The 24400-nt window shown below is 41.9% G+C and overlaps 1 protein-coding gene across 2 annotated transcripts in view; it reads left to right on the top strand.

Moving 5' to 3' along the window:
• The window catches only part of BLTP3B (bridge-like lipid transfer protein family member 3B), an 86284-nt gene that overhangs the window by 6000 nt on the left and 55884 nt on the right, over nucleotides 1-24400 (top strand). For both annotated transcript variants that reach the window (XM_053252787.1, XM_053252788.1), the window contains exons 2-3: nucleotides 21032-21194; nucleotides 22273-22311. In XM_053252787.1, the coding sequence (XP_053108762.1) occupies nucleotides 21032-21194; nucleotides 22273-22311 (202 nt within the window). The remainder of the gene's footprint in view (nucleotides 1-21031; nucleotides 21195-22272; nucleotides 22312-24400) is intronic.

Genomic DNA, 24400 nt, shown 5'->3' with positions numbered 1-24400 from the left:
TCTTCTCTGGCCTGTCAGCCAAAGAAGGGACATTGCTCTGCTTCCCCTTGTTTTTGTGAGCTGCAGAGGGGCCAAGTGGTTGTTGGCTTCTGACTCTGTCTGCCTCCCATCATTCCCGATAGTCTCCACACCTTGGACATTTTGAGTAAGGTCCCCTTCCTTATTGATTCCCAACCCCTGACCCGCACCTGCCTGCCAGTTTGAGAAGCTCTGTATTATGGAATCTAAATATCTCACATTTAAGGGCATCAAACTTGTGCTGTCTGACCTGAAAGTTATTTTATTTTCTACCATTAAGTTGAAATGGATTTAAATTTGCACGGCTAGAGAAGCCAACTTTTGAAACATTCCTGTGAAAGTATTGACAGTGAGTCAAATATAATGCACTGTAAGAGCTACTAAGGTGTCAAGAATATGGCACAAATGCTGAACAATAATAATCAGAATGAAGGAATGATGTATCTTAAAAATACTGTATTTACCTGAAATCAGGACTAGGTTTTTTGCAAGTTCTTTGGTGATATTAATTCTGGGGTTGTCTTAAATCCAGAGTCCTGTTCCATTTAGGCAAATAAAGGTATAACCTGTATTTAACCTCTATTTTTAAAGGGGGTTGTCTTCTATTTGGGTAAATACAGGTACCATAATTTTATAGTGTATGTTGATAATATTTCTCGAAACATTTAATTATGTTTCAAGAAATGTAACATAAATTATGATATGAAACATTTAACATAATTTCAGTTTATGAAATTAGTTTATCAGTGTTTAGGTCTTGGTCTCTCTGTCTTTAGAATCTTTTATTGCTTTGTTTAGTAAGTTAGAATAAAAACACTTTAAATGATTTTAAAATGCATACAAAACAAAGCTTTTATAATGTTCTTGGCTTCTATTTATAACTTCGATATGAGATCTGAATGTTTGTCCTTTTTTGTGGTAAAACATGGCGTAATCTTTGAATGTCACTATTCCTATTCCTGTGGTTCATTGTAGAACTACAATCACACTGTAGATTTTGATGGATTGTAGAAAATATTTTACGCTTCTGCATATTGCCGGCTACAGTCTTTTATGATGCACTGCTATGTTTCCTGCTGTTGGTACTAGTGAAACACACACATTTAAAAGGAGAAATATAATTCTAGCTTATAAGCTTTAGTTCATACTGATCTTTTATTTCCAAGTACATTCGACATTCCTCCTATTTGTAGCTTCATCCCATTGATGTAAATGAGTTCCTGGAGTAGTGTTGGTTGGCATACGTGTAACACAGATCTTTAAATTTTAAAAACTTAATGCTACAATAAGTGCATGGGGGAAATAATATCAAATGCATTTCCTTCAGTTTAGGCTTCATTATTTGATACACAAAGAGCACACTTAACAGAGACGGGATCATGTTTTTCAAGGCAGTGAGTGTGAAAAATAGTATTTAATGGGTATGATATATCATATCACAGTACTGCTGAAGGGGGTGGATAAAATGTGATATTTGGAAAAAAACCAGAACAATCTGGACATTAATCTGTCTTGTTTTTTAGGTACTATATATAGGAACTGAAATATACAGTTTATCCTTTCTGAACTACTCAGTTTTTCTTTGTCTATAAGAGAGTTAAATCTGCAAGATGCTTTCTGGTATTTTGTCTGAGAAGCAGCAAAACTTCAGCTATTAGAATGGAAAGATTACAAAAAGAACATTTAGCATAATTTGAAGAAATATTTTATTTCCACTCTCTGACACAAACTCTCACATGCACCCCTTCTTTGGTAGGAAAAGCCCTAGGTTAAGGAAGTGAATAAGTATTTACAGCCCTTCAATTTCACATTGGGCCCCTTATAACTGTAGCATTTACTCTGATTGAGACACCTGAATTTTGGTCCTAGAAGAACTGGGTTGCATTGCGTTTCAGTTGCTGGAGGAGTGCATGAGAAGGTTTCTCAGCACTTTGCTCCTCCATATGCCAGACCTTTTAACTGTTGTCCAAGAGTGTTTAGGGATGCATATGTTGTGCATATGTTGATTTTCATGTATTCCAGATATAGGTAATAGGAGAGCCAGAGTCACCCCTAGTATGTGTCTTGGTTCTCTTACTTAAGTCGTCTGGAACTTTTTGGGTTTTTTTTTTGCTTTGTAACGATCAGCCCTCCCCTCCCCTAAAGAGTGAACCAGAAGTTAACCCTGTCTTGACTGACAGACAATGACTTCTGGGGATCAGCCACTCAGCACACAGTGGCTGGGACCTAGAAGGCCTGTTGGCAGGAAGTGAAAATTGTCTTTGTTCTCAGAAGGAGCCAGGAGGGAGGATGAGGCAGGATGGGGAGCAGGCTTAGTGAGCACTAGCCATGAAGTCTGGCTGCCTCGTGGCCAACAGGCACATTGGAGACTTCTCTCTTGGAAGGGCATCTGCAGATCCTTGAGAGACAGGATTGCAGGAAACTTGAATTATCTCCTGGAGTTTGGGATGAGTTCAAGGGGAAAGGAAGCCAAGGCCTTCTTGGGCTTTGGAAAGACTTAGACAGGGAACGGTGTTATAGTTAGCCTGTGTTAGACTATTTTCCAGCGTAATCGGAGACCATCTCTTACTCTAGGGTTGTTTCTCTCTATGCCTCCAAATTGACAGGAAGTTGAACAGCTAGAATTTCCTTGATGAGTCAGCAACCTCCAGCTCTCCAGTTCCTTTTCCTGTCGCCTCAGGATCGGCAGCTAGGAGAGAGCTTTCCCTTCCTTTCTATCTTCTCTGTTCTGTTCTACCGTTTTTTTCGCCCTTCATGTAAAAAAGGATTGATCAATTTCTCAGCCTTGGTGCCTCCTCTGCTCTTCTTCCCCTCTATCTTCTTCCCTTGTCCACTCTCCTGCTTTTCCGCTCTCGGCCGGGGCGCACATGGAACAAGCCCACGTGGCCGAAGCCCGTATGGCATCCCTGTCGGAAGGGGACACCAGAGGAGAGAATTGGGAGGTCCCCGGCAAAAGGGCAAGCACCTCCCTTGAGGGGGAGAGAGCCGAGCTCAGCAAAAAGGCCAAAAAGAGAGAAAGGCACGCCACAAAGCCCTCAGAGAAGAGCGGTCATTCTGGAAGCATTCTGGAAGTTGCTGCAAGGCATTCTGGAAGCCGCTGCAAGCAACAAAAGCCAGCTGCACAGCTTAGCGAGCGGCTAATTTTGAAAGAGGTCTGCCAGCAACGGCAACACTGCAGGATTACTTCGCCCCGGCTGCTAGCGCACCAGGAAGCTATCAAGGACCGGGCAAAAGCAGCTTATGGCAGACAGGAGGGCGCGACGACCGAAGCGGCAAGGGGTGCCATTGCATTGCCTTCAGCCAATCAAGGGGCCACGTGTGTGTGTGTTGCAGCGCCTTCAGCCAATCAAGGGGCCACGGTGTATGGGGGTAACCAGGTCCCTCACTTACCCACTGATGCAACTACCGCCACAGCAAATGGAGCAGAGGATGGCACAACTGTGAGTAACCCCACATGCGGCGAGGGTGTGGCAGTGCACCCAGTTTCAGGGAGGGGGGTGGAATGGCTTCAGGGCTTCATAGCAAGGGAGTTCAGAGCCCTGCTGCCTGCCCTAGCTAAGGAGGTCAATCCTCTCATAGTCTCCAATAGATGCCATTCCAGTAGCGATTATTCCCAAAGGGGAGAGGGGCTGTTTCAGAACACGGCATGCTGGGACTAGGACAAGGAGGCGCTGTCGTTCACCCTCTTCCTCCTCAGGTCGGGCCTCACTAGAGGCACTCCCAACGCCCCCACTAGGGGGTACGGGAGGGCCCATACCCCAAAATGCAGAGCACCTGCACAGACTGGTACGTAAGCAGGGAGCGGCCCCACCCCCAGTTGGGGCCCCACAAGGGCACGGGGACTCGGATACTGCATCCTCTGAGACAGAGGAAGGAGAGATATCGGAGGAAGAAGAGGCCCCGTAGCAGGCATCCAGCTCCACCCGCCTGTTCCTATCCTCAGATATGGAGGTCTTATTGGAGCACTATTAATGGGGTGGTGCCACTCGAAACTCCGCTCCCCAACCAGGGTCTAGACCAGGAGGTATTCCCCTCCACATCCAGTACCAACCCGATAGTCCCTTTCCCGCAGCTGTTCCTCTCCACAGTCTTAGAGGAATGGAACACACCTTTCTCTCACAAGTCAATGCATCACCTATACAACAGGCTGTACTCTCTCCCTAAGGATATCAATAACATGTTAGCTCCTCTCATGATAGATACCCTGGTGGCACAGCTGGTGTCAGGGATGATAGTAAGCAAGGAAGGGGAGGAACTCAGTTCTCTGGGCTAAGGAACTGGAACAGCTTGTCCCTCCAGACAACCCAAAGCTGCGCCAAGGAATCAACAAGATGGCAAAAGCAGTGGCTTTAATGGCAAACTTCAGCCTGGACTGCATTCAACAGGTGTCCAGGTCCATATCCTTTGCGCTTGTGGTCAGACGCTGCCTGTGGCTGAAGCACTGGAAAGTGGACTCCAAGTCAAAGCTCAATCTGGCGTCAGCCCCCTTTAAGGGTTCCAAGCTGTTCAGGGACGCTCTGGAACCAGTCCTGGTGGAAACCAGGGACAAGAAGAAGGCATTGCTGACTACGAGGTCGGATCCTAACAGGAATTTTCGGAGTGGTCCTCTGCCCAAAAATTTTCGCAACTCACTTAGACAGATGAACTACGCCTCCAGTGGCTCCTTTTGAGACTACAGGTACCCCAACCACAGAACTGGGAGGTGACCGTACTGGCAACAAGGACCTCGGGGAGCGGACTGCCAGCCTTTTAACAAGAAGTTTCAGTCCACCTCCTTCCATCAAAGAAAACAATGACGCCTCTCCAGTCGGAGATCAGCTCCTGCTCTTCAGAGATGCTTGGGAAGCGGCCACCTCTGACCAATGGGTACTATGGACAGTCACTGGGGACTGGAGTTTTCATCTTACCCCCTGGACAATTTCATCCCCACACTGATGCCAGGCTCAACAAAGAAGAAAGAATAGATGTGTCAGGCCATCGAGCACCTGCTCCAGATCAAAGCGATAGAGCAAGTACCCAGGACAGAGCCCGGCCATGGCGTCTACTTGCTGCTGTTTTTGGTTCCAAAGAAGGATGGATCGTGATGAGCAGTGTTGAACCTCAGGCCTCTGAATCAACACATCAGGAAGTGCTCCTTCAGGATGGAGTCTCTCAGGACGATCAAGCAGTCAATCAGAGAAGGGAAATTCCTAGCATCAGTGAACCTTTCAGAAGCTTACCTGCACATCCCAATCCACCCGGAACACCGCTGCTTCCTCAGGTTCTTCTTCATTTCCAATACCGAGCAATGCCGTTTGGCGTCTCCTCAGCACTCAGAGTCTTCATGAAGATCATGATAGCGCTGATTGCATTTATCAGGAAACATGAGATATGCATCCATCCGTTTCTGGACAACTTGCTCATACGATCGCAGTCCCCATCAAAGGCACGGTGGAACATGCAACAGACCTTGGACCTGCTTCGTTCTCACGGGTTCGTGGTGAATCACCAAAAGAGTCACCTAGAACCAACGCAGAGGCTGCTCCACCTGGGAACGATGTTCAACATGACTAAGGGGACCATAACTCTGTCCCAGGAACGGAGGAAGAAGATAGCTTCCCTGTCCAGTACAGTTCTGGGGGAGGACACCACACCACTCATGACCTTAGCCACACTCCTGGGCCGCATGGTGACCCTCATAGAGTACACCCCATGGGCCAGATGGCATTCGCGCCCCCTGCAGTGGTTCCTACTCCCCTACCAGGACCAGATCAAATCACGAACGCAGGTACGCCTCAGGGTCCCACTGGTGGTGAAGGTCTCACTTCAGTGGTGGAGATCCAAGGCCCTGACACAAGGTCTCCCCTGCAGCATGCCAACGCGGATCATAATCACCACAGATGCAAGCTTGGAGGGCTGGGGAACCCACCTCCATCACCGCTTCACCCATGGGAAGTGGCACCCCAGGGAACGAAAGGAGTCATTCAACCTTCTAGAGCTCAGGGCCATACGACTGGCACTGATACATTTCTTGCCGCACATAAGACAGCGCCATGTACTAGTTTGCACAAACAACACTTCAGCAAAAGCACACGTGAACAACCAAGGAGGAACAAGGTCAAGAGCGCTCATTCAAGAGTCGAGCCGTTTGTTCACTTGGGCAGAGAAGAATCTGTGGTCCCTATCAGCGGAACACCTGAGCGGCACTTCAAATCAAAGAGCAGACTGGCTCAGCAGAAGGCAAATAGACCCGGGGGAGTGGGCCCTGAATCCAGATCACAAGGGTCAAGGGACTTCTGGAATTGGACCTCTTCACCTCCATGGAGAACAGGAAAGTACCAAGGTTTATGTCATGTTTTTACCATCCCCTGGCAGAAGGCACCAACGCGCTGACCACCATCTGGCCACCGGACCTCCTGTACGCGTTTCCTCCCACATCGATACTCCCGCAAGTGATCCAAAAGATATACAAAGAGGGAGCGACAATCGTCTTAATCACAGCAAGATGACCACAACGACCATGGTTCGCCAACCTGCTGGATGTGTCAATTCACCCGCCCTGGCCCCTCCTCAAGCATCCGGATCTACTGGTGCAAGGTCTAGTCTTCCACCCGAATCCGAACTGGCTCCAGCTCAACACCTAGACATTGAGAGGCAGACGCTAGAAGCACAAGGTTATGACACCAAGGTCCAATCGACGATCTTGGCTGCGAGAAGGGCTTCCACGAATAGAATTTACCAAACCACATGGAAGGCGTTTTCGCGATGGGCCAGCAGGAAAGGCATCCTCACGACAAGAGCCAAAGTCCAGGGCGTCCTACATTTTCTACAGGATGGCCTCGACCAAGCACACTGCGCAGGCAGACCTCGCCTCTTGCCTCCATACTTCAGCTAAATTCCAAGGGGTCAGCCCTCCTCCATCCACATATCAGATGCTTCTTGAGAGGTGCTACTAACCTGGCTCCACCACCCATCAACAGATTTCCATCACTGGACCTGAATAAGGTCCTCAGCTCGCTGACCAGAGCCCCCTTCGAGCCCCTCAAAGAGGCCTCCTTCAGAGTGCTCACGAGCAAGGTGCTGTTCCTTGTTGCGCTCACATCAGCTCGCAGGGTTTCAGAGATAGGTGCCGTATATAAATAAAATAAAATAAAATAAATAATATTGGTCAGGAAAGAACTCTGCATCTTTCAGAAGGAGGCAGTTGTTATGTATCTTGATCCCACCTTCGTACCTAAGGTGAACTCGGTGTTTCATTGGTTGCAGCTGGTGGTATTACCTTCCTTCTGTCCTAAGCCTACACACGCGAAGGAGAAGGAATGGCACATGCTGGATGTGAGAAGGGCACTGCATGTGTATATCAGATGGATCAAAGTGTTCAGAAAATCAGAAGCCATGCTGGGGGACAAGGTGGCGAAGGCCACACTCTCACGCTGGATTCGAGACACCATCGTCCTGGCCTACAACACACTGGAGATTCCGGTTCCACAAAAATCACAGCACACTCTACAAGAAGTGCGTCCACATCAGCAGCTTTCTCAGCCAGAGCATCACTCCAGGCTATCTGCCAAGCAGCAACCTGGTCATCCGTCTCGCCGTTTATTAAACATTACAAGATCTCTTCCTTTTATGTAGAACAGGTGGCCTTAGGCCCCACAGTTCTGCAACAGGTAGTCTAAAACTCTTCCACTACCCACCTAGGATGTGCTGGTCTGTGCTTGGGTACGACCCTAGAGTAAGGGATAGTCTCCGATTACGTTGGAAAAAGGGACATTGGGCTTACCTGTGAAGTGTCCTCTTTCAGCATAATCGGAGGCCATCCACCCCACCCAGCAGAAGACACATACCAGAGAAGGTCACTTGTGACTCCAGAAGAGGACACCTGAGCAACCAATTAAAACGAGGGAGTTAGTATTACTTATAGATAGATAGATAGATAGAAAACCAGAAAGAAAAGAACATTAGACTAGGCATTCATGCAGAAGTAGCCAGACACAGGCCAGCCCATTGTGACCTGGCCAATACCCACTGCTATGTTTCCTTTTCCTTACCAGATTAACCATACTTCGGTTGTCTTTGCCTTGAGTAGACTGTTTTTGCCTAAGTGGATTGTTTTCTTCATTACCTGCTATCAGTAATTCTGTTCCAGATAGAGAGCTCTCTCCGGAGGTTGAACAGTACCTTTTTTCCTCAGATGAACAGTACCATTTTTCAGATAATCTTTACAGCAGCATCCTTCGGCCAGACAGTTAGAACTGGAGAGCTGGGGGTTGCTGACTCATCTAGGAAATTGTAGCTGTTCAACTTCCTGTTGATTTTGGGCATAGAGGGAAACAACCCTAGAGTAAGGAATGGTCTCCAATTGAAAAAGGACTCTTCACAGGTAAGCCCAATACCCCTTTTCTTTCCTTTTGTGCTATGCAAATCCTTACAACTGGTTTATTGTGTTTTTATTTGTAATGTAACAAATCAAACCAAACTGAGCCAATGCCCTTTTCCAACTAGGGCATTGTAAAGGTCTCTGTAAATGCTCAAGGGTTTTTATTTTAATTTTATTGCATTTATGTTCTATGCAACTGGGTAAACATGGTTGTTTTTTTAATTGTGCTGCCCCAATATCATTTGAGGATGCTTTTTGAAGTATTCTTGTAGTTACTGAATAAAAATGTTCCTTTTTCCTGTAATTTAAAGGTGAGAGTGCCTTAGACTGAAGCAGTCTGTAGTTTTTTTAATAAAGTTTTCTCTTTTTGTTCTTTGGGCTTTACCTGCCTCTGAGTAGATTTTTAACTCGAGGAAAAAGGGGTTTTACTCTGGTGCAAACATGCCTCAGTGTTAATTGTTCAGCAACCTACCAAGTTTTCTCACGACGTGGGAGCTGCACATGGAGGGTTTTTTGTATTTTTCCATTGTTAAAAGGAGAATTGCCCTGGAATTTCACCCATACCAGTGAGAGATCAAACTCTGTTAAAAAGTAGGTGTGGTGGCAGCGATATAACTACCAAGGAACAGTTAAGTTTTAAAGGAACAGCTTTTGTTGAGCAAACATGGAGGGAATGATTTAGCATCTTCCTTCCCCCCCCCCATGGGTTTTCTTTGAGACAAAAGCTGGGCTTAAATCCGCTATTCAACACATATTCTTAGCATTCTCTGGTGTAGCTTACTTGCATTTGTGTGAGTGTGATCTGGGGAGTGACCTGTACAATGACAAGAAATTAGTTTGGATGGTTTTTTGCTTCTTCCACCTCTCATTTTATGGGCATTGGTGAAAATGACTAAAGTGAATGCTGTTCTGGATTGTATTTGCCTTGACCATTTTTTATCATCTGATCTACTTTAAACTGGTGTTTGTAATGTAGCCTGGATTTTTTGTTTACATAAGAGCCCTGCTGCATCAGGCCCAAGGCCTGTCTAGTCCAGCATCCTGTTTCATACAGTGGCCCACCAGATGCATCTGAGAAGCCCACAGGCAAGAGGTGAGGGCAATTTTGCTGTTGCTCCCCTGCAACTGCTACTGAGAGGCATTTTGCCTGTGAGGCTGTGGGTGGCCTGTAGCCACTAGACTAGTAGCCATTGATAGACCTGTTCTCCATGAATTTGTCCAAGCCCCTTTTAAAGCCATCCAAGCTAGTGGCCATCAGCACATCCATGGCAGAGAATGCCATAGATTAATTATGCACTGTGTGGAAAAGTATTTCCTTTTGTGGGTCCTAAATTTCCTGATCTTCAGTTTCATGGGATGACCCCCGGTTCTAGTGGTGTGTGTGTGTGTGTGCGCGCACACACACACGCGGGGGGATCTATCTATCTATCATCTATCTCCGCCCTCTATTTCTCTACTCCACGCATAATTTTATACATCTCTATCATGTCTCCCTGTAGTCACTTCTTTTCCAAACTAAAAAGCTCCAGATGCTGAAGCCTTGCTTCATAAGGAAGGTGTTCCAGGCCACTGATCATCTTGGTTCACCTCTACCGCAGTACTCCAAATGGCCACACCAGAAATGTGTATAAAGGCATTATAATATTAGCATTTTTGTTTTCAGTCCCTTTCCTGTCCCTAGCATGAAATCTGCCTTTTTCACAGCTGCCACACCAGTGGACACTTTCAGAGAGTTGTCCACCACAACTCCAATATCTTAGGACTTTTGTTTTTTGCATGAGCTGTAGCTTTTCCTTAATCAGGGATGGAATTATGCAGTATGTAATGTTGCTATAAATGAGCCCTCAATGTGGTAAGGTGTATGTTCTTGGACAGTCCCAGCAGTCCTTGCAGTTATTTATCCTCTCCTGTTCGTGTAAGGGCATAGCTATAATTGAACAAGGTAAGACATGTCTCTGGGCTTGGGTGGGGAGTGGGGGGTCGTGGTGCTGACTGGGTAAAAGTCACCCTTCTAGTATGAAAGAGAAGAGACAAATAAGAAAGACAGAAGCATTGATGTTCTAATATATGAGATGACTGTAGTAGGTATATAGGTTAAAAATATTTCTGAGCTAGGGGAATGTGTGCACGTGAGTGTTAGTGAAAGTTTCTCTGTGTGTGTTATATTATTTGCATAGAAGCAAGAGAAGTGGCATGGTGGGAATGTTTTGCTTTTCATCACGTCCTTACAGTTCTTCTGCAGCAAAGGAATTGAGGGTGGGGGGAGGAGGAGAAGCTGAGTGGGAAGCATCTTCACTTTTGGTCCCAGGACCCACTCCAACCTTGCTACGCCCTACCTCTGTCTGGGCTTCCCTAATTTTCACAGCCACATTGGGTTTTATTTCTCTTTTTTGCATCAGCATGCCACAGATTGTGCATCACTTCTGTGTTTTTTAAATAGCTTTGCCCTAAAACACATTTTAACCTACAGTATTTGTTCTGATGCAAAACAGACATGTGTTAATATGCCCCCTCTGTTCAAATAAGATATATTTTTTTAACATGTTATGTATATAGGAGAAGCCTCTGATGGCGTGAATGGGGATAAAGTTTGAAGTGGGGACAAGCATTCTCTTAAACAGTTGGGAATAGCCTACATATTGCAGAATGCCTGGCCAAGTGTGAATGCAAGCCATTTTTTGTTGTGTTGTGGGGCTAATAAAATTGGAGAGAGGCAACAAGGAAACGATGTTGAAACGTGAGGAAGTACGAGTGATGGTGCAAAAACAGCTCCAGTTGCTCTAGTTCTTCATGTATAAATAAAGACAGACCTACCCCTTCACTGACAATTGACTAGAATTATTCTTAGTGCTTTTTGTTTTGTTTACTTCTGATTGTCCTATGTGGTCGTATCTGGTTCAGGAAGTACTTTGTATTAAGTACTTGCCAAAATTAATTTTTCATTTTGGCCGGTGTAATTGAAACAAGAGTAGGTAATGCATGTTTATTACTTCCTTTAAACTACAATTGATATATTGTCCCATATTTTATAGTATGATGTGGAAAATGCAGTCAACTAGAAACTGTTTTCATGAATGTTTATTGTGTACCTATTTTGAACGTACCTTACAATTCACTGAGGTTTTATAGAATCAAAATAGACTCCAGTTGCCTCTACCACTAATTGGGAGGTCTGGCTTTGAACTACTGAGGTGAAACAGAAGCTTTCAACTACAAAAAGAATACTTAACCATTGTCTCTGTTGACAGGGCAGAATATGATGCAGGGAAATGACATTATCATTTTCAGTGATCTGAGAACTAAACTGGACAGTTTGTTCAGCACTGATGTCCTGCAAACCCCTACAAATGCCCATAAAATAGATTCAGCACAAGATTAGATATAATTGCATAAACCCAAGTTATTCTGGTAAGAACTAATCTACCTACTTAGCTTTCACTATCCCTACCAAATTTGGTCCATATCAGTTAGGCGGTCCACAAGTGCCATCTTGAATTGCCATCACAAACTACGCTGTTGAGCTGTCCCTACAACTGTACCCAATTTGGTTCCAGGCATTGCAAAGTTGACACATGGATACACACAGAATGTCAGGTTATCTCCATAAACTTTCCTTTCCTTCAGGAAAGTCGGCTAAAAAAAGAGATCTGATTATTTAAACCAGCTCAGTCAAATCAACTCTCTTTAATATAATAATCCTCATAAAACCTGTCAACTTGATATAAATATTCCAAGTGTAATTTTCAGTTGTAGAAGCAATAAATTTCTCATCAACCCATGCCAAATTTATCATTCTTAACAAGTTCTAGTAAGAACTAATCTGTCTACTTTCCTTTCACTATCTTAAACTGGACTAAATTTGTTTCAAATTGTTTAGGCAGTTCACAAGTTTGCCCACTTGTGCCTCAAATGGTCATGTGTCGGCCATCTTGAATTGGGGTGGATGGCATCATCACAAACTCTGTGTTTGAGGTGTCTCTATGTATCCCTACAACTGTACCAAATTTGGTCAAAATCGGTTTCCACTTGTACCTCATATGTTCATGTGTCCAGAATCTTGAATCAGGGTGGATAACATCATTACAAACTATGCCCTTGAACCATTCCTATGTATTCCTACAGCTGTAGGAAATTTCGTTCAAATCGGTTAGGCGGTTCACAGATTAGCCCACTTGTGCTTCAAATATTTATGCATCTGCCTTCTTGAATTGGGGTGTGTGACATCATCACAAACTACACCCTATGTGTCCCTATGTGTCCCTACAATTGTACTCGATTTGGTTCATATTGGTCTGGGCATTGCAAAGTTGATGGAGACAGACACACTCTCTCTCTGCCTGTTGATCCCATAAGCCTACTGGAAAATAGGCTAAAAATAGCAATAAAGCTTTTTATTTAACTAAGCTTTATTGCTATTTTTATTTGATTTAAATTTACCAAATTTATTTGAACTCCTGTCTCATCAGTGTCTGTTACAGAACATACAAACTTCAATTCATCCTCTTCAGGATTGGTCCCTAAGTTTCTATATATTGTTAGATGTTCTCTGAGTAAATGTTTAGTCTTTTGAGGGAACAGCTCTCTATAGTAATTTAATAAAATTTTGTTTGGAGGCACTTGCACCCCAGTTCTATTGTATCTTTATACATGCGTATGACTTCTGAGTTTACTTAAAGTTGATCATAATTGTGCTAAAGAAAACTATAGCTTTTTCATTGTGTCATTTATGCTGGCCTTGGGCCGAAATAAACAAATACAATACAATACATTGTGTCATTCCTCTTGCCATTTAAATTTGCTCCCTTGTTTGTCCTGTCCCATATGCTGCAGCAATCCCTTCTGGAGATTGATTTGCTGTCACTATCTTTAACTACCAGTATGGTAGCTTCTCAGAAACCAATGCATCATTTGCTTTCATCAGGAATAGGGGTGGTTTGTCTGAATGTCTTATTTTTGTATAATTGCGCCCATTCACCATTTTGTAAATTTTGTAAAAGTCTGTACACAGAAGCTACTTTGGGCAACAGGTTTAAGAAGTTACTAACTTTGTGTTGTTTATCATCAGGAATTATTCAAGAAGTAGTTACTACTTATATTTGAGATTTTCTTAATGAAAGGCGGGGTATACATTTAACAATCAATCAATATATCTGTAGTTTCCAAAAAAGCAAAGGCAAACTCATGGTACATTTTGGGTGGATACAAATGGGACCGGGGAGACCCGAGTTCAAATCCCCATTCAGCCATGATACTAGCTGGGTGACTCTGGGCCAATCACTTCTCTCTTAGCCTAACCTACTTCACAGGGTTGTTGTGAGGAGAAACTCAAGTATGTAGTACACCACTCTGGGCTCCTTGGAGGAAGAGCAGGATATAAATATAATAATAATAATAAATAATAAATTTCTAATGAAAGTTTGAGTCACTTTACATGGGTTTTTTAAAACTAAAATACTTTTGATAATTAACTTTAGATCAACTTTTAGGAATGTATGTGAATAAACATCTTGTATCTCTCGATTTGGATACTTGATAGTGTGTATGTGTGTAGGAATTAATCTAGCTCCCAGTAGAATACACAAGAATCCTATTTGGAAATATCCTGAATTGGTATGGATATCTTGGGGGCCTGTGGCTCCAGTGAGGCCTAATTAACTTGCATTAATAATAGTCTCATTCTGAAAACTGATGCTTTTAAGTTTCCTTGGAGATCATGTTGTCATAAAAACTATACTGGACTTGATATCTTGATGACTCTCTCTCTCTTAAATGAAAGAATGCCCTTAGATTTAAGGGAATACTCTGAGGAACATGATGTTTGCAGTTTTCACCATTTTGTATTGATATAAATGGTCATTTAGTATGTGTGTGTAGCCCTTCTTCCACAACAGCTTGATTTATTATTTACATTGGTTTCTGAACTGTCATATAAATATAAACAGCTTTCGGTTGAGCGAGCAGAAGTCTGTTCCAGAATTTGAAGAGAAAATAGCAACCTTAAATAAGAGAAAGAAAAGAAAGCAAATACTTGGCATGCTAGAGAATGTGCTTGCTATACAGTATGTCCAGGAAAGCTGCTTTAAGTGACAAGCAAAAGAGGATCTATGGAAAGTAAAAAAAGTCTTACAAATGGAATGGAGAGAGAGCACAAAAGGGATTGGGTTAGGATCCTTAAAAAGATTATACTTCAGAGGCATACTACTAGCTTTCTAGTAAAAAGATCCTAATTGCATTATATAAACATGAAACTGGCCACCCTAAGGGGATGGGATGGCATCCCTGATTTTGAGTTCATACTTGGTTGGATTTAACAACATTAACCAAATCCTTCTAGCTTTGTCCTGTAGACAGCTTTGTGAGCAGCTTGCGGTGATTGGTGGTAGCAACAGGTAGTACAAGTAGAAACTATTTCCCACTTAATAGTTGAACTGTAAGCTGCTTTTCCCCTTCCCTTGATATAAAGGTAAAGTGTGCTGTCAAGTCGATTTTGACTCCTGGTGCCCACAGAGCCCTGTGGTTGTCTTTGGTAGAATACAGGAGGGGTTTACCATTGCCTCCTCCCGTGCAGTATAAGATGATGCCTTTCAGCATCTTCCTATATCGCTGCTGCCCTATATACAGGTGAAACTCAAAAAATTAGAATATCATGCAAAAGTTCATTAATTTCATTAATGCAAATTAAAAGGTGAAACTGATATATGAGATAGACGCATTACATGCAAAGCGAGATAAGTCAAGCCTTAATTTGTTATAATTGTGATGATCATGGCGTAGAGCTCATGAGAACCCCAAATCCACAATCCCAGAAAATTAGAATATTGTGAAAAGGTTCAACATTCTAGGCTCCAGGTGTCCCACTCCAATCAGCTAATCAATCCATAACACCTGCAAAGGGTTCCTGAGCCTTTAAATGGTCTCTCAGTCTGGTTCATTAGGAATCACAATCATGGGAAAGACTGCTGACTTGACAGTTGTGCAGAAAACCATCATTGACACCCTCCATAAGGAGGGAAAGCCTCAAAAGGTAATTGCAAAAGAAGTTGGATGTTCCCAAAGTGCTGAATCAAAGCACATTATTAGAAAGTTATGTGGAAGGGAAAAGTGTGGAAGAAAAAGGTGCACAAGCAGCAGGGATGACCGCAGCCTGGAGAGGATTGTCAGGAAAAGGCCATTCAAAAGTGTTGGGGACTTTCACAAGGAGTGGACTGAGGCTGGAGTTAGTGCATCAAGAGCCACCACACACAGATGGATCCTGGACATGGGCTTCAAATGTCGTATTCCTCTTGTCAAGCAGCTCCTGAACAACAAACAACGTCAGAAGCGTCTTACCTGGGCTCAAGAAAAAAAGAACTGGTCTGTTGCTCAGTGGTCCAAAGTCCTCTTTTCTGATGAGAGCAACTTTTGCATCTCATTTGGAAACCAAGGACCCAGAGTCTGGAGGAAGAATGGAGAGGCACACAATGCAAGATGCTTGAAGTCCAGTGTGAAGTTTCCACAGTCTGTGTTGATTTGGGGAGCCATGTCATCTGCTGGTGTTGGTCCACTGTGCTTCATTAAGTCCAGGGTCAACCCAGCTGTCTATCAGGAGATTTTGGAGCACTTCATGCTTCCTTCTGCAGACGAGCTATATGGGGATGCTGACTTCATTTTCCAGCAGGACTTGGCACCTGCCCACACTGCCAAAAGTACCAAAACCTGGTTCAATGACCATGGGATTACTTTGCTTGATTGGCCAGCAAACTCGCCTGACCTGAACCCCATAGAGAATCTATGGGGCATTGCCAAGAGAAGGATGAGAGACATGAGACCAAACAATGCAGAAGAGCTGAAGGCCGCTATTGAAGCATCGTGGTCTTCCATAACACATCAGCAGTGCCACAGGCTGATAGCATCCATGCCACGCCACATTGAGGCAGTAATTGCTGCAAAAGGGGCCCAAACCAAGTACTGAATACATATGCATGCTTATACTTTTCAGAGGTCCGATATTGTTCTATTTACAATCCTTGTTTTATTGGTTTCATGTAATATTCTAATTTTCTGGGATTGTGGATTTGGGGTTCTCATGAGCTGTATGACATGATCATCACAATTATAACAAATTAAGGCTTGACTTATCTCGCTTTGCATGTAATGCGTCTATCTCATATATCAGTTTCACCTTTTAATTTGCATTACTGAAATTAATGAACTTTTGCACGATATTCTGATTTTTCGAGTTTCACCTGTAGGTGTTTCTGGGAAACACACCAGCAGGGATTTGAACTGGCAACCTTCTGCTTGTTAGTCAAGCATTTCCCCGCTACGCCACTCAAGGTTACTCCTTGATATAAAGGAGTGTCTTTATACCAGAGTATGATATTCTACCCTTAAGCAGAAAGTTAACTTCTCTTGATAACAGCAACCTAAAACACATTGTGTTCCATGTGACTTGTTATGGTAGTCATCACCATTTCAGTGGATGCTCAGGTCAATGTAAGGATAAATGTTGCTTACTTTGACTTGAAAATGACACTAAAAGCAAGACTGCAACTTTAAACATGCTCTTCAACCTTCCATTATGTGTTGCATTGGAAAACAAATGTGCACAATATTGTTGGCATTGGTTACTTACTGTAGTTGTCCTACTGATGAGTAGAATTGCTCTTTTACTCTTTGCAAGATTTTATGGCTAATAATCATGATCTGACTTTTGATATTTAATGCCTTAGATGGACTATTCTGAAATATTTTTGAGTTTTGGATTCAGTACACATTTGCTTAGCACAGAAGTTTAATTTTTATTAAGTATTTTGCAATTTTAATCTGTGAGGCTATTGATGTACTTTCTGTATATGTGTTAGTCTTCCTGGTGATGTTACTATGTGGCTCTTACTTAATCAAGATAAAGTACTATGATGACCATGTGATGAGATTTAGATTCCAAGTTGAAAGGATTACCGCATAATGGTATTTCAAAGCAAGTTAATCAGCTTTCCTCTCACCTCAGTTTGGTTCTTTACATTGCTTCAATTTCTATTTTTGTCTTGTTTGCCTTTTGTAAAACTTGTATTCCACAGCTGCGTTAGTTTTTTAGCTGTCATGCTTGACTAACAAGCAGAAGGTTGTTGGTTCAAATCCCCGCTGGTTCTATATTGGGCAGCAGCAATAGAGGAAGGTGCTGAAAGGCATCATCTCAAACTGCGTGGGAGGAGGCAATGGTAAACCTCTCCTGTATTCTACCAAAGAAAACCACAGGGCTCTGTGGGCACCAAGAGTCGAAATCAACTCAACAGCACACTTTACCTTTACCATTTTAGTTCTATAGCCATATCCTTACCCATATTTATGGTAATCTTGCTCGGAGTACAGATGCTGTCATGCAGGGTGCTTGCTGAAGAGCACAATATCTTCTTAAGTAATCAGACGTTATTGGATTCTCAGTAGGCCACATTTAATGTTCGATCATTGGAATTCTAACTTTCTCTGATAAGTTCACTGTTGGTAATCAGGTGGGAAAAATGAAACATGGATACCAAAGCAAGGAAACTGGCAAGAGCTCTCCCACTTTCTTGGACAGGACTTATTTTCCTTTGACTAAGGAATCAGGAATCATTGCAGATCACCCAGGATGTAGGTACAGGTAGCCCTGTCTAATGCTAAGTACAGGAACAAATGCCTGAGTAGGACCTCCCATGAAGTAGCAAAATGTTGCAAGCTTCTTCATCTTTTGTTAAGCAGGAACAGTGTTGCTTAATGACTCATGGGCACTATTCCTGCAGTTGTACTGCTCCCTGAAGCGTTCCATCTCATAGCCAACACAGAATTGATCTGCAGCAGTGTGCACATCTCACAGCTGAGTTAGGTTTTGATTTAGCTTTGTCATGGGAGGGTGTTCTATTGTACATCCTGACCAGTACTGCTTCAGTGTTCTGCATAGCACAATTCTGCTGGATCTGTTTGCATGCTGTTGTCTTCTGCCCCCACAAACCAATTATAAATGAGCCTTGAGCTCATGTGCTCTCATCCACATGTGAATGTAATGGTGGTTAAGCCTATAATATTGTGTATGTAGCAAGTATCCCTTTGTCATGGTTCTAATGTATCGGTGTGTGCTGTTGGTGGCTACTTAGACAAGGCTTTGTCTCCCCAACTCTTGATGAGAATCCACTGTGCTTGAAGGCCTGGCTATACAAGGCTGTGCTTGCCTAGAGATCAGCAAGAACAATGGCTGTGGCTGGAAGATGTGCTGCAGTCTGCCACTTGGGCAGGAGTGTTAGTGCTGTGGAGCGGCACAGAAGGAGGAACCCCCACCCCCACCCGCAGTCTTGAGCACCTTGTATTTAGGTGATAAGATGGAATATACATGTGTCTGGAAGATTAAACAAAGATAGCTGTACTGTTTCTTGCCCCCTTCCCCCATATTGGCCTTCAGTTGCCATGACTGAGTGAAACTGATGACAACACTACAACCTGCTTTCCCTGCCTCCCCCAGTAGTTGAGATACATATACTTTGGCAACTGAAATGGTTTACAAACCGTAACTAAATCCAAAATATTTACAAGGCCATCATATGGAGAATCGGTATACTAGTCCCTTTTCAATGTAATAGCCTCAGTCTTTTTTCCCGTTTCTTTAGTAGCTGTCATTAGCATTTCTTTTAAATTTATTTATTTATTTATTACATATATTACATTTATAAACCACCCCATCCAAAGGCTCTGGGCGGTGATAGAACAATGGTTTGTAATGCAAGGTGATATCACTGATATGATTAGCAAACTAACCACACTATAGCCTATAGCCCTCTGACTTGTAGCTGTTGATAGACCTCTCCTCCATCAAGTTATCCAAACCCCTCTTCAAGCCATCCAGGTTGTCTGACACCATGTCTTGTGGCAGACAGTTCCACAAGCTAATTATGTGTTGTGTGGGAAAGTACTTCCGTTTGTTGGTCTTAAACTTCCTGTCCATCAATTTCATGGGATGACCCCTGGTTCTAGTGTTATGTGAGAGGGAGAAGAATTTCTCTCTATCTACTTTCTCCACACCATGCATGATTTTATAGACCTCTATCATGTCTCCCCGCAGTCGTCTTTTTTCTAAACTAAAAAGCCCCAGGTGTTGTAGTCTTGGCTCATAAGAAAGGTGCTCTAGGCCCCTGATCATCTTGGTTGCCCTCTTCTGCACCTTTTCCAGTTCTACAATGTCCTTCTTTAGATGTGGTGACCAGAATTGTACGCAGTACTCCAAGTGTGGTCGCACCATCATTTTGTATAAGGGCATTATATGGGAGTTGTATTTCAGCAGCATCTGGAGGGTCAAGCTTGCCCACCCCTGGTCTAGAGTTTCTTAGTCAATATGCCATAGAATTACACAAGCTTCTGTATCCCACCTTAGTTGCCACCTTAAAGTCTTGGGTAGTATTTACACAAAATAACTCCAGGCAGACGCAGAGCTCTTAGCAAAGCATTTCCCCTGGGCAACAAATACACTAAATAAAGATAGCAGACACAGCAGCCCGGCAGAGTCGATTTATTTCAGTAGAGTGAAACAGGATGAGTTCCCAGAACTTTTGTTTCCTTCCCAAAGAAAACATCACAGTTTTGGCAGAATCTGAAGATGACAAAACAGCCAAGCAATGGGAGATTTACTGTAAGACACTTCCTACTGATAATTGGATTGTGGGGAAGGTGTGTTTTTTCTCCTTCAAAAAGCAATAACAGCCTGAGAGAAAGCTTCATAATTTGCCTTTTGAAGGGTGAGGAGAAAGCTTATGTATGTTGAGAAGACAGGATAGTGAGTTGCTTGAACTGTCCACAAGTGGGACTTTACAAGAATAGCACGCTTATATGGAAGATAGCATTCCATACTGTATCACTAAAATGTGTACAGCTAGAGGAGAATCTGAGTTTAAACCATATTTAATAACAAAATTTAGGCTTTGGCTCTTTAATTAAAAATATTTTGTGGTGAGGAAGGAAAGGAAAGTGCATCTGCAGTCGGCTCAGGAACTAAAATGGTAAATGAAGCATTTTCAAATGATCTTAATTCATAAGATTTTACTATAATGGTATTTCTGAGATAGACAGTCTTACTATTTAAATAAGTGGTATTGCTTATGTTTGTAGTCACACTATGAAATGATATGGTGGAGGGCAGTGTGATATTGTTAAAGGCAAATCCGTGGTTAAATTTGACAGAAAAGGTTACTTAATCTTTTATTTTATCTTGCTATGTTGGTGTTGCAAGGTTTTATGTTTACTGCTGTGGCCATTTACGTGTTGCATAAAGTAGTGCTCATTGAGTTAGGTTAAGCTGGGAGGTAATGTAAGAATTGTAATCAGATATAGACTCTAAATGTCTTCAACCGCCTTCGGACAGTTGTATGAGGTGGTAAATAAATATATCACATAAATCCTCCCATTTTAGGCAAGAGATAAACCAGAAGAACACAGCTCCAGAAGGCATTCTCTAAGCTCCATGCAAATGTTCTAATATTTGGTGGAACCATATAAAGCCACTCTTAAAAAAAATAAATAAAAATCCTGAGATTCAGATTTTTTAAAATGACTTTTTCTTTACTATTTTTGTTTGCATTAGTTCTGAACAAGATAACTGTTAACCTTGTTTTATGATGAAGTAACCCAAAAGTAATGTATATTCTGTTTTAGGTTCACTAAAAACCTGTCACCTGACAAAATTAACTTGAGCACATTGAAAGGTGAAGGTCAGCTAACCAACTTAGAGCTTGATGAAGAAGTGCTTCAGAATATGCTAGATCTTCCCACATGGCTTGCCATCAACAAGGTCTTTTGCAATAAAGCATCTATTAGGGTGAGTCTTTGATTATACTAGATTAGGAATGTAAACCATTTTTTCATGTTTGAAAATGTTTTTAAAGACTGAAAACTGGTAATTCAGTATATATAGTGATAAAGAAGGCTGTAGTTATCATAACTGATTCTTAATTTTACCTTTGTATTTAAGGAATAAGCAATGTATGTGTATGTTGCCATGAAAATGAGCTGTTGGTTTTCCCCCCAACTATTTCGAAATATCAAATCTTTGACTTTTTCAGAGGGAAGCTGTCATTTACTTTTGACTATGGTAGTACCAATACTATCTCCTGTATCTGTATTCTCTGAACATTTTCCTTATATTTTTTCCAGTTTTCTTTTTATTTGCTATTTCATTTTTCTTGGACTGTAGAGATTGCAGTGGATTCAATGGTATGCAGCTTGGGCACCATCCATTTATAAGAGGATGGAGCCTGTATGTAGAGTGTGAAAACCAAGCTGTATTAGAATATCTGATGAACTCTTTTTTTTTTTTTTAAACACAGGCATTTGCCCCAGTCTGCAGAAGTACATGTGCTGCCAAGCATAGGTGAATTTATTGGCAATGTCAGTTTAATGATGGTGGTTCTCCAGACAGGCTATCTGGTCTTAAGGATTCAATTAGAAAAACTCTGTGTTTTATCGCAGATCTTTTAGGCGAACATCATGTTTGTAACCCCAGGAATTAGATGAGGGAGACTTACCCCCATCCCCAGCTTCTTGACAAGTGCATTAGGAGAGATCTATGCATGGAATCTCCCTTACTGGATCAGATTTATATCCATTTCTTCTTTTAAAAAAAAAAAAAAATTCTCCCCCCTAGCTGTATCTTCCTGACTTCCTTAACTGGGTGTCATAGATTATAATTTATCAAAATTTTTGGACCAGTTCTGTTAAGTTTGCACATCTTTCATGTAATAAGATAAGGCAGATTTTAATCTCCTTTTGACTATTGTGCAGGCTATGTGAGGTGTGTGTGTATAATATGAGGTATTGCTTTTGTTTCTAGCTGTTTTCCCAAGCAGGTAGATTATTGATTTTTATTTTTGTCTTTTTGTATTTGTTTTATCTTGCAGATACCATGGACAAAATTGAAAACACACCCAATCTGTTTGGTGAGTTTGGAATTTAAGTCCCAAAATTAACTGCAAATGATGTCTGTAGCTTGCAGTTGTACAGAAACCATTTCAGTGATCGCTAATCATTTCAGTGATAAAATGGTTTGCCATTATAGTTATACTGTAAAAAGGCACGGTGGCAACATCACAACTGAGTTTCCAAAATGTAATTTTGTGAACCCAAGGGAGCTTGAGATTTGTTTTTATCAAACAACTCTATACTGTATGCCATATATGTATGTTCAAGTAGAGATTTGCATTTTGGCCTTTAGAAGGTAATATTCCACCTTCTCCATCTTCCATCTTGCTTAATTTGACTTCTAATATTTAAATGATTTCTAAAGAATATTACTTAGTTTTATTTTAATTGAATTTTGTTGTTCATATATGTGTTACCTGATGGCATGGGTAATCCTACAGTGGCAAGAGAGTAGGGAACCATGGTTTTGCAATTTTCTAGAGGCTGCTAGTACATGCTGTGCATTTTGTCCTGCCATAATGACAAAGGGTTTTTTTTTTTTTGCTTTAAGCCAATTTATCTACTTAAATACGTATAGAAACGGGGCTTTAGTGTGGGGACTTGATAATAGCATAATGATTCAAATTATTTATAGAGACAAATATTTGGAGAGGCATCATAACTCAGTGGTAGAGTACATGTCTTCCATGCAAAAGGTCCTAGGTGCAATCCCTGGCATCTTCAGTTAAAAGGACCAGGTAGTACTGGTAGGTGGTGGGAAAGACCTCTGTCTGAGACTCTGGAGAGCTGCTGCCAGAGTAGACAACAATGGGCTTGATGGATTCATAGTCTGACTTGGTATAAGGCAGCTTCATATGTTCATAAGTTTCATCCAGGGGACAAATGTCTCACAAGTCCAGACTGAATAGACTTTCTTTAGCACGACTTGTTCCTTACAATTTATTTTAGAAAGTGTTAGAGAATTTAGAAATGGGCCACCTTCCTTTTTTACAGATTGCCTTCTGCTCCTTCTGAAACCCCTAGGAGAAATTTAATGTTTCAAGCCTTCAGGTAGTTGCATATCAACTGTCTTGTGTGTCACAGAGTAGGACCCAAAGACTTTCCTGTTCTTATACAGAAGTGAGACTGCTTGTTATGCATGGGCTGCCTCATGACTAGTTCTCGAGCCTCAGAGGTTAAATAGTACAGTTATTTATAATAAAATTCCATTGTCTGGACACTGCCAGATTGGGGAAGGGTTTGACATAGCATTATTTGAATTGTATGTTGTGACCTAGAAAGCAGTGCTTATTTCCCAGCTGAAATGAAACACCACACAAACTGAACATTGCCAACACTGAAGATCAGGAAGGAGAAAACCTTTCTTATGTATGAGTTTTCTGAAGCCAAATTTACATAACTGGCATTGCTTCCAGAAGTAGATTGTCCCAAGTGATAAGACCATATTGAGAATTCAGACGTTTATTTAAAGCAAAGTTTCATTTGCATACTTAATGCTAGTGTAATTCTTTTACCTTGATTGCACTACTAACATTTATGGGTTGCAGTTATGTAGCGTTTAACTGGTATGTGCAACAAGATCTTGTAACTTTCCACAACATTCATTTCACTATCTTTGAGAGCCATTTTATTTACTTAGGCAAGCAATGTCTCTTCAAAGAGAACATAATGGTAAAAATCTTAAGGCAGCCATCTTTTCTACAAATATATGAGGGATATTTTAAAAGTTCTCAGGCTAAGTAGAATGAAGATGAGTTTGGACTTGGACTGAAAACTTTCATCATGGCTTGTATTGTCATGATTGTTTAGAAGTGAGTAATCTAATTCCTTTTTCAAATATTGAAGTAGATCACTAACTACATTTTGAGTGATGGAGTGTTATATTTCTCGATTTGTTGCAATGTTTTGAAATTCTTAGGGTGTTTAAAGTTAAACTTTATTTTGTTTTGTCTTATAGGGCTAATTTAAAACATATGCAACACTGAAATAATATAAATTAAATACATTTGATGTGCTACTAAAGTACTTAAAACAGATACACCAAGCTATTCTTGAATATTTTTCAAAAAATCTACTCTTACTATCATTCAATTCTGTGAGGTGCCT

The sequence above is a fragment of the Hemicordylus capensis genome, chromosome 5 (assembly GCF_027244095.1).
Source record: "Hemicordylus capensis ecotype Gifberg chromosome 5, rHemCap1.1.pri, whole genome shotgun sequence".
In the NCBI taxonomy this organism is placed as follows: domain Eukaryota; kingdom Metazoa; phylum Chordata; class Lepidosauria; order Squamata; family Cordylidae; genus Hemicordylus; species Hemicordylus capensis.
This window is presented reverse-complemented; position numbering and strand designations above follow the sequence as displayed.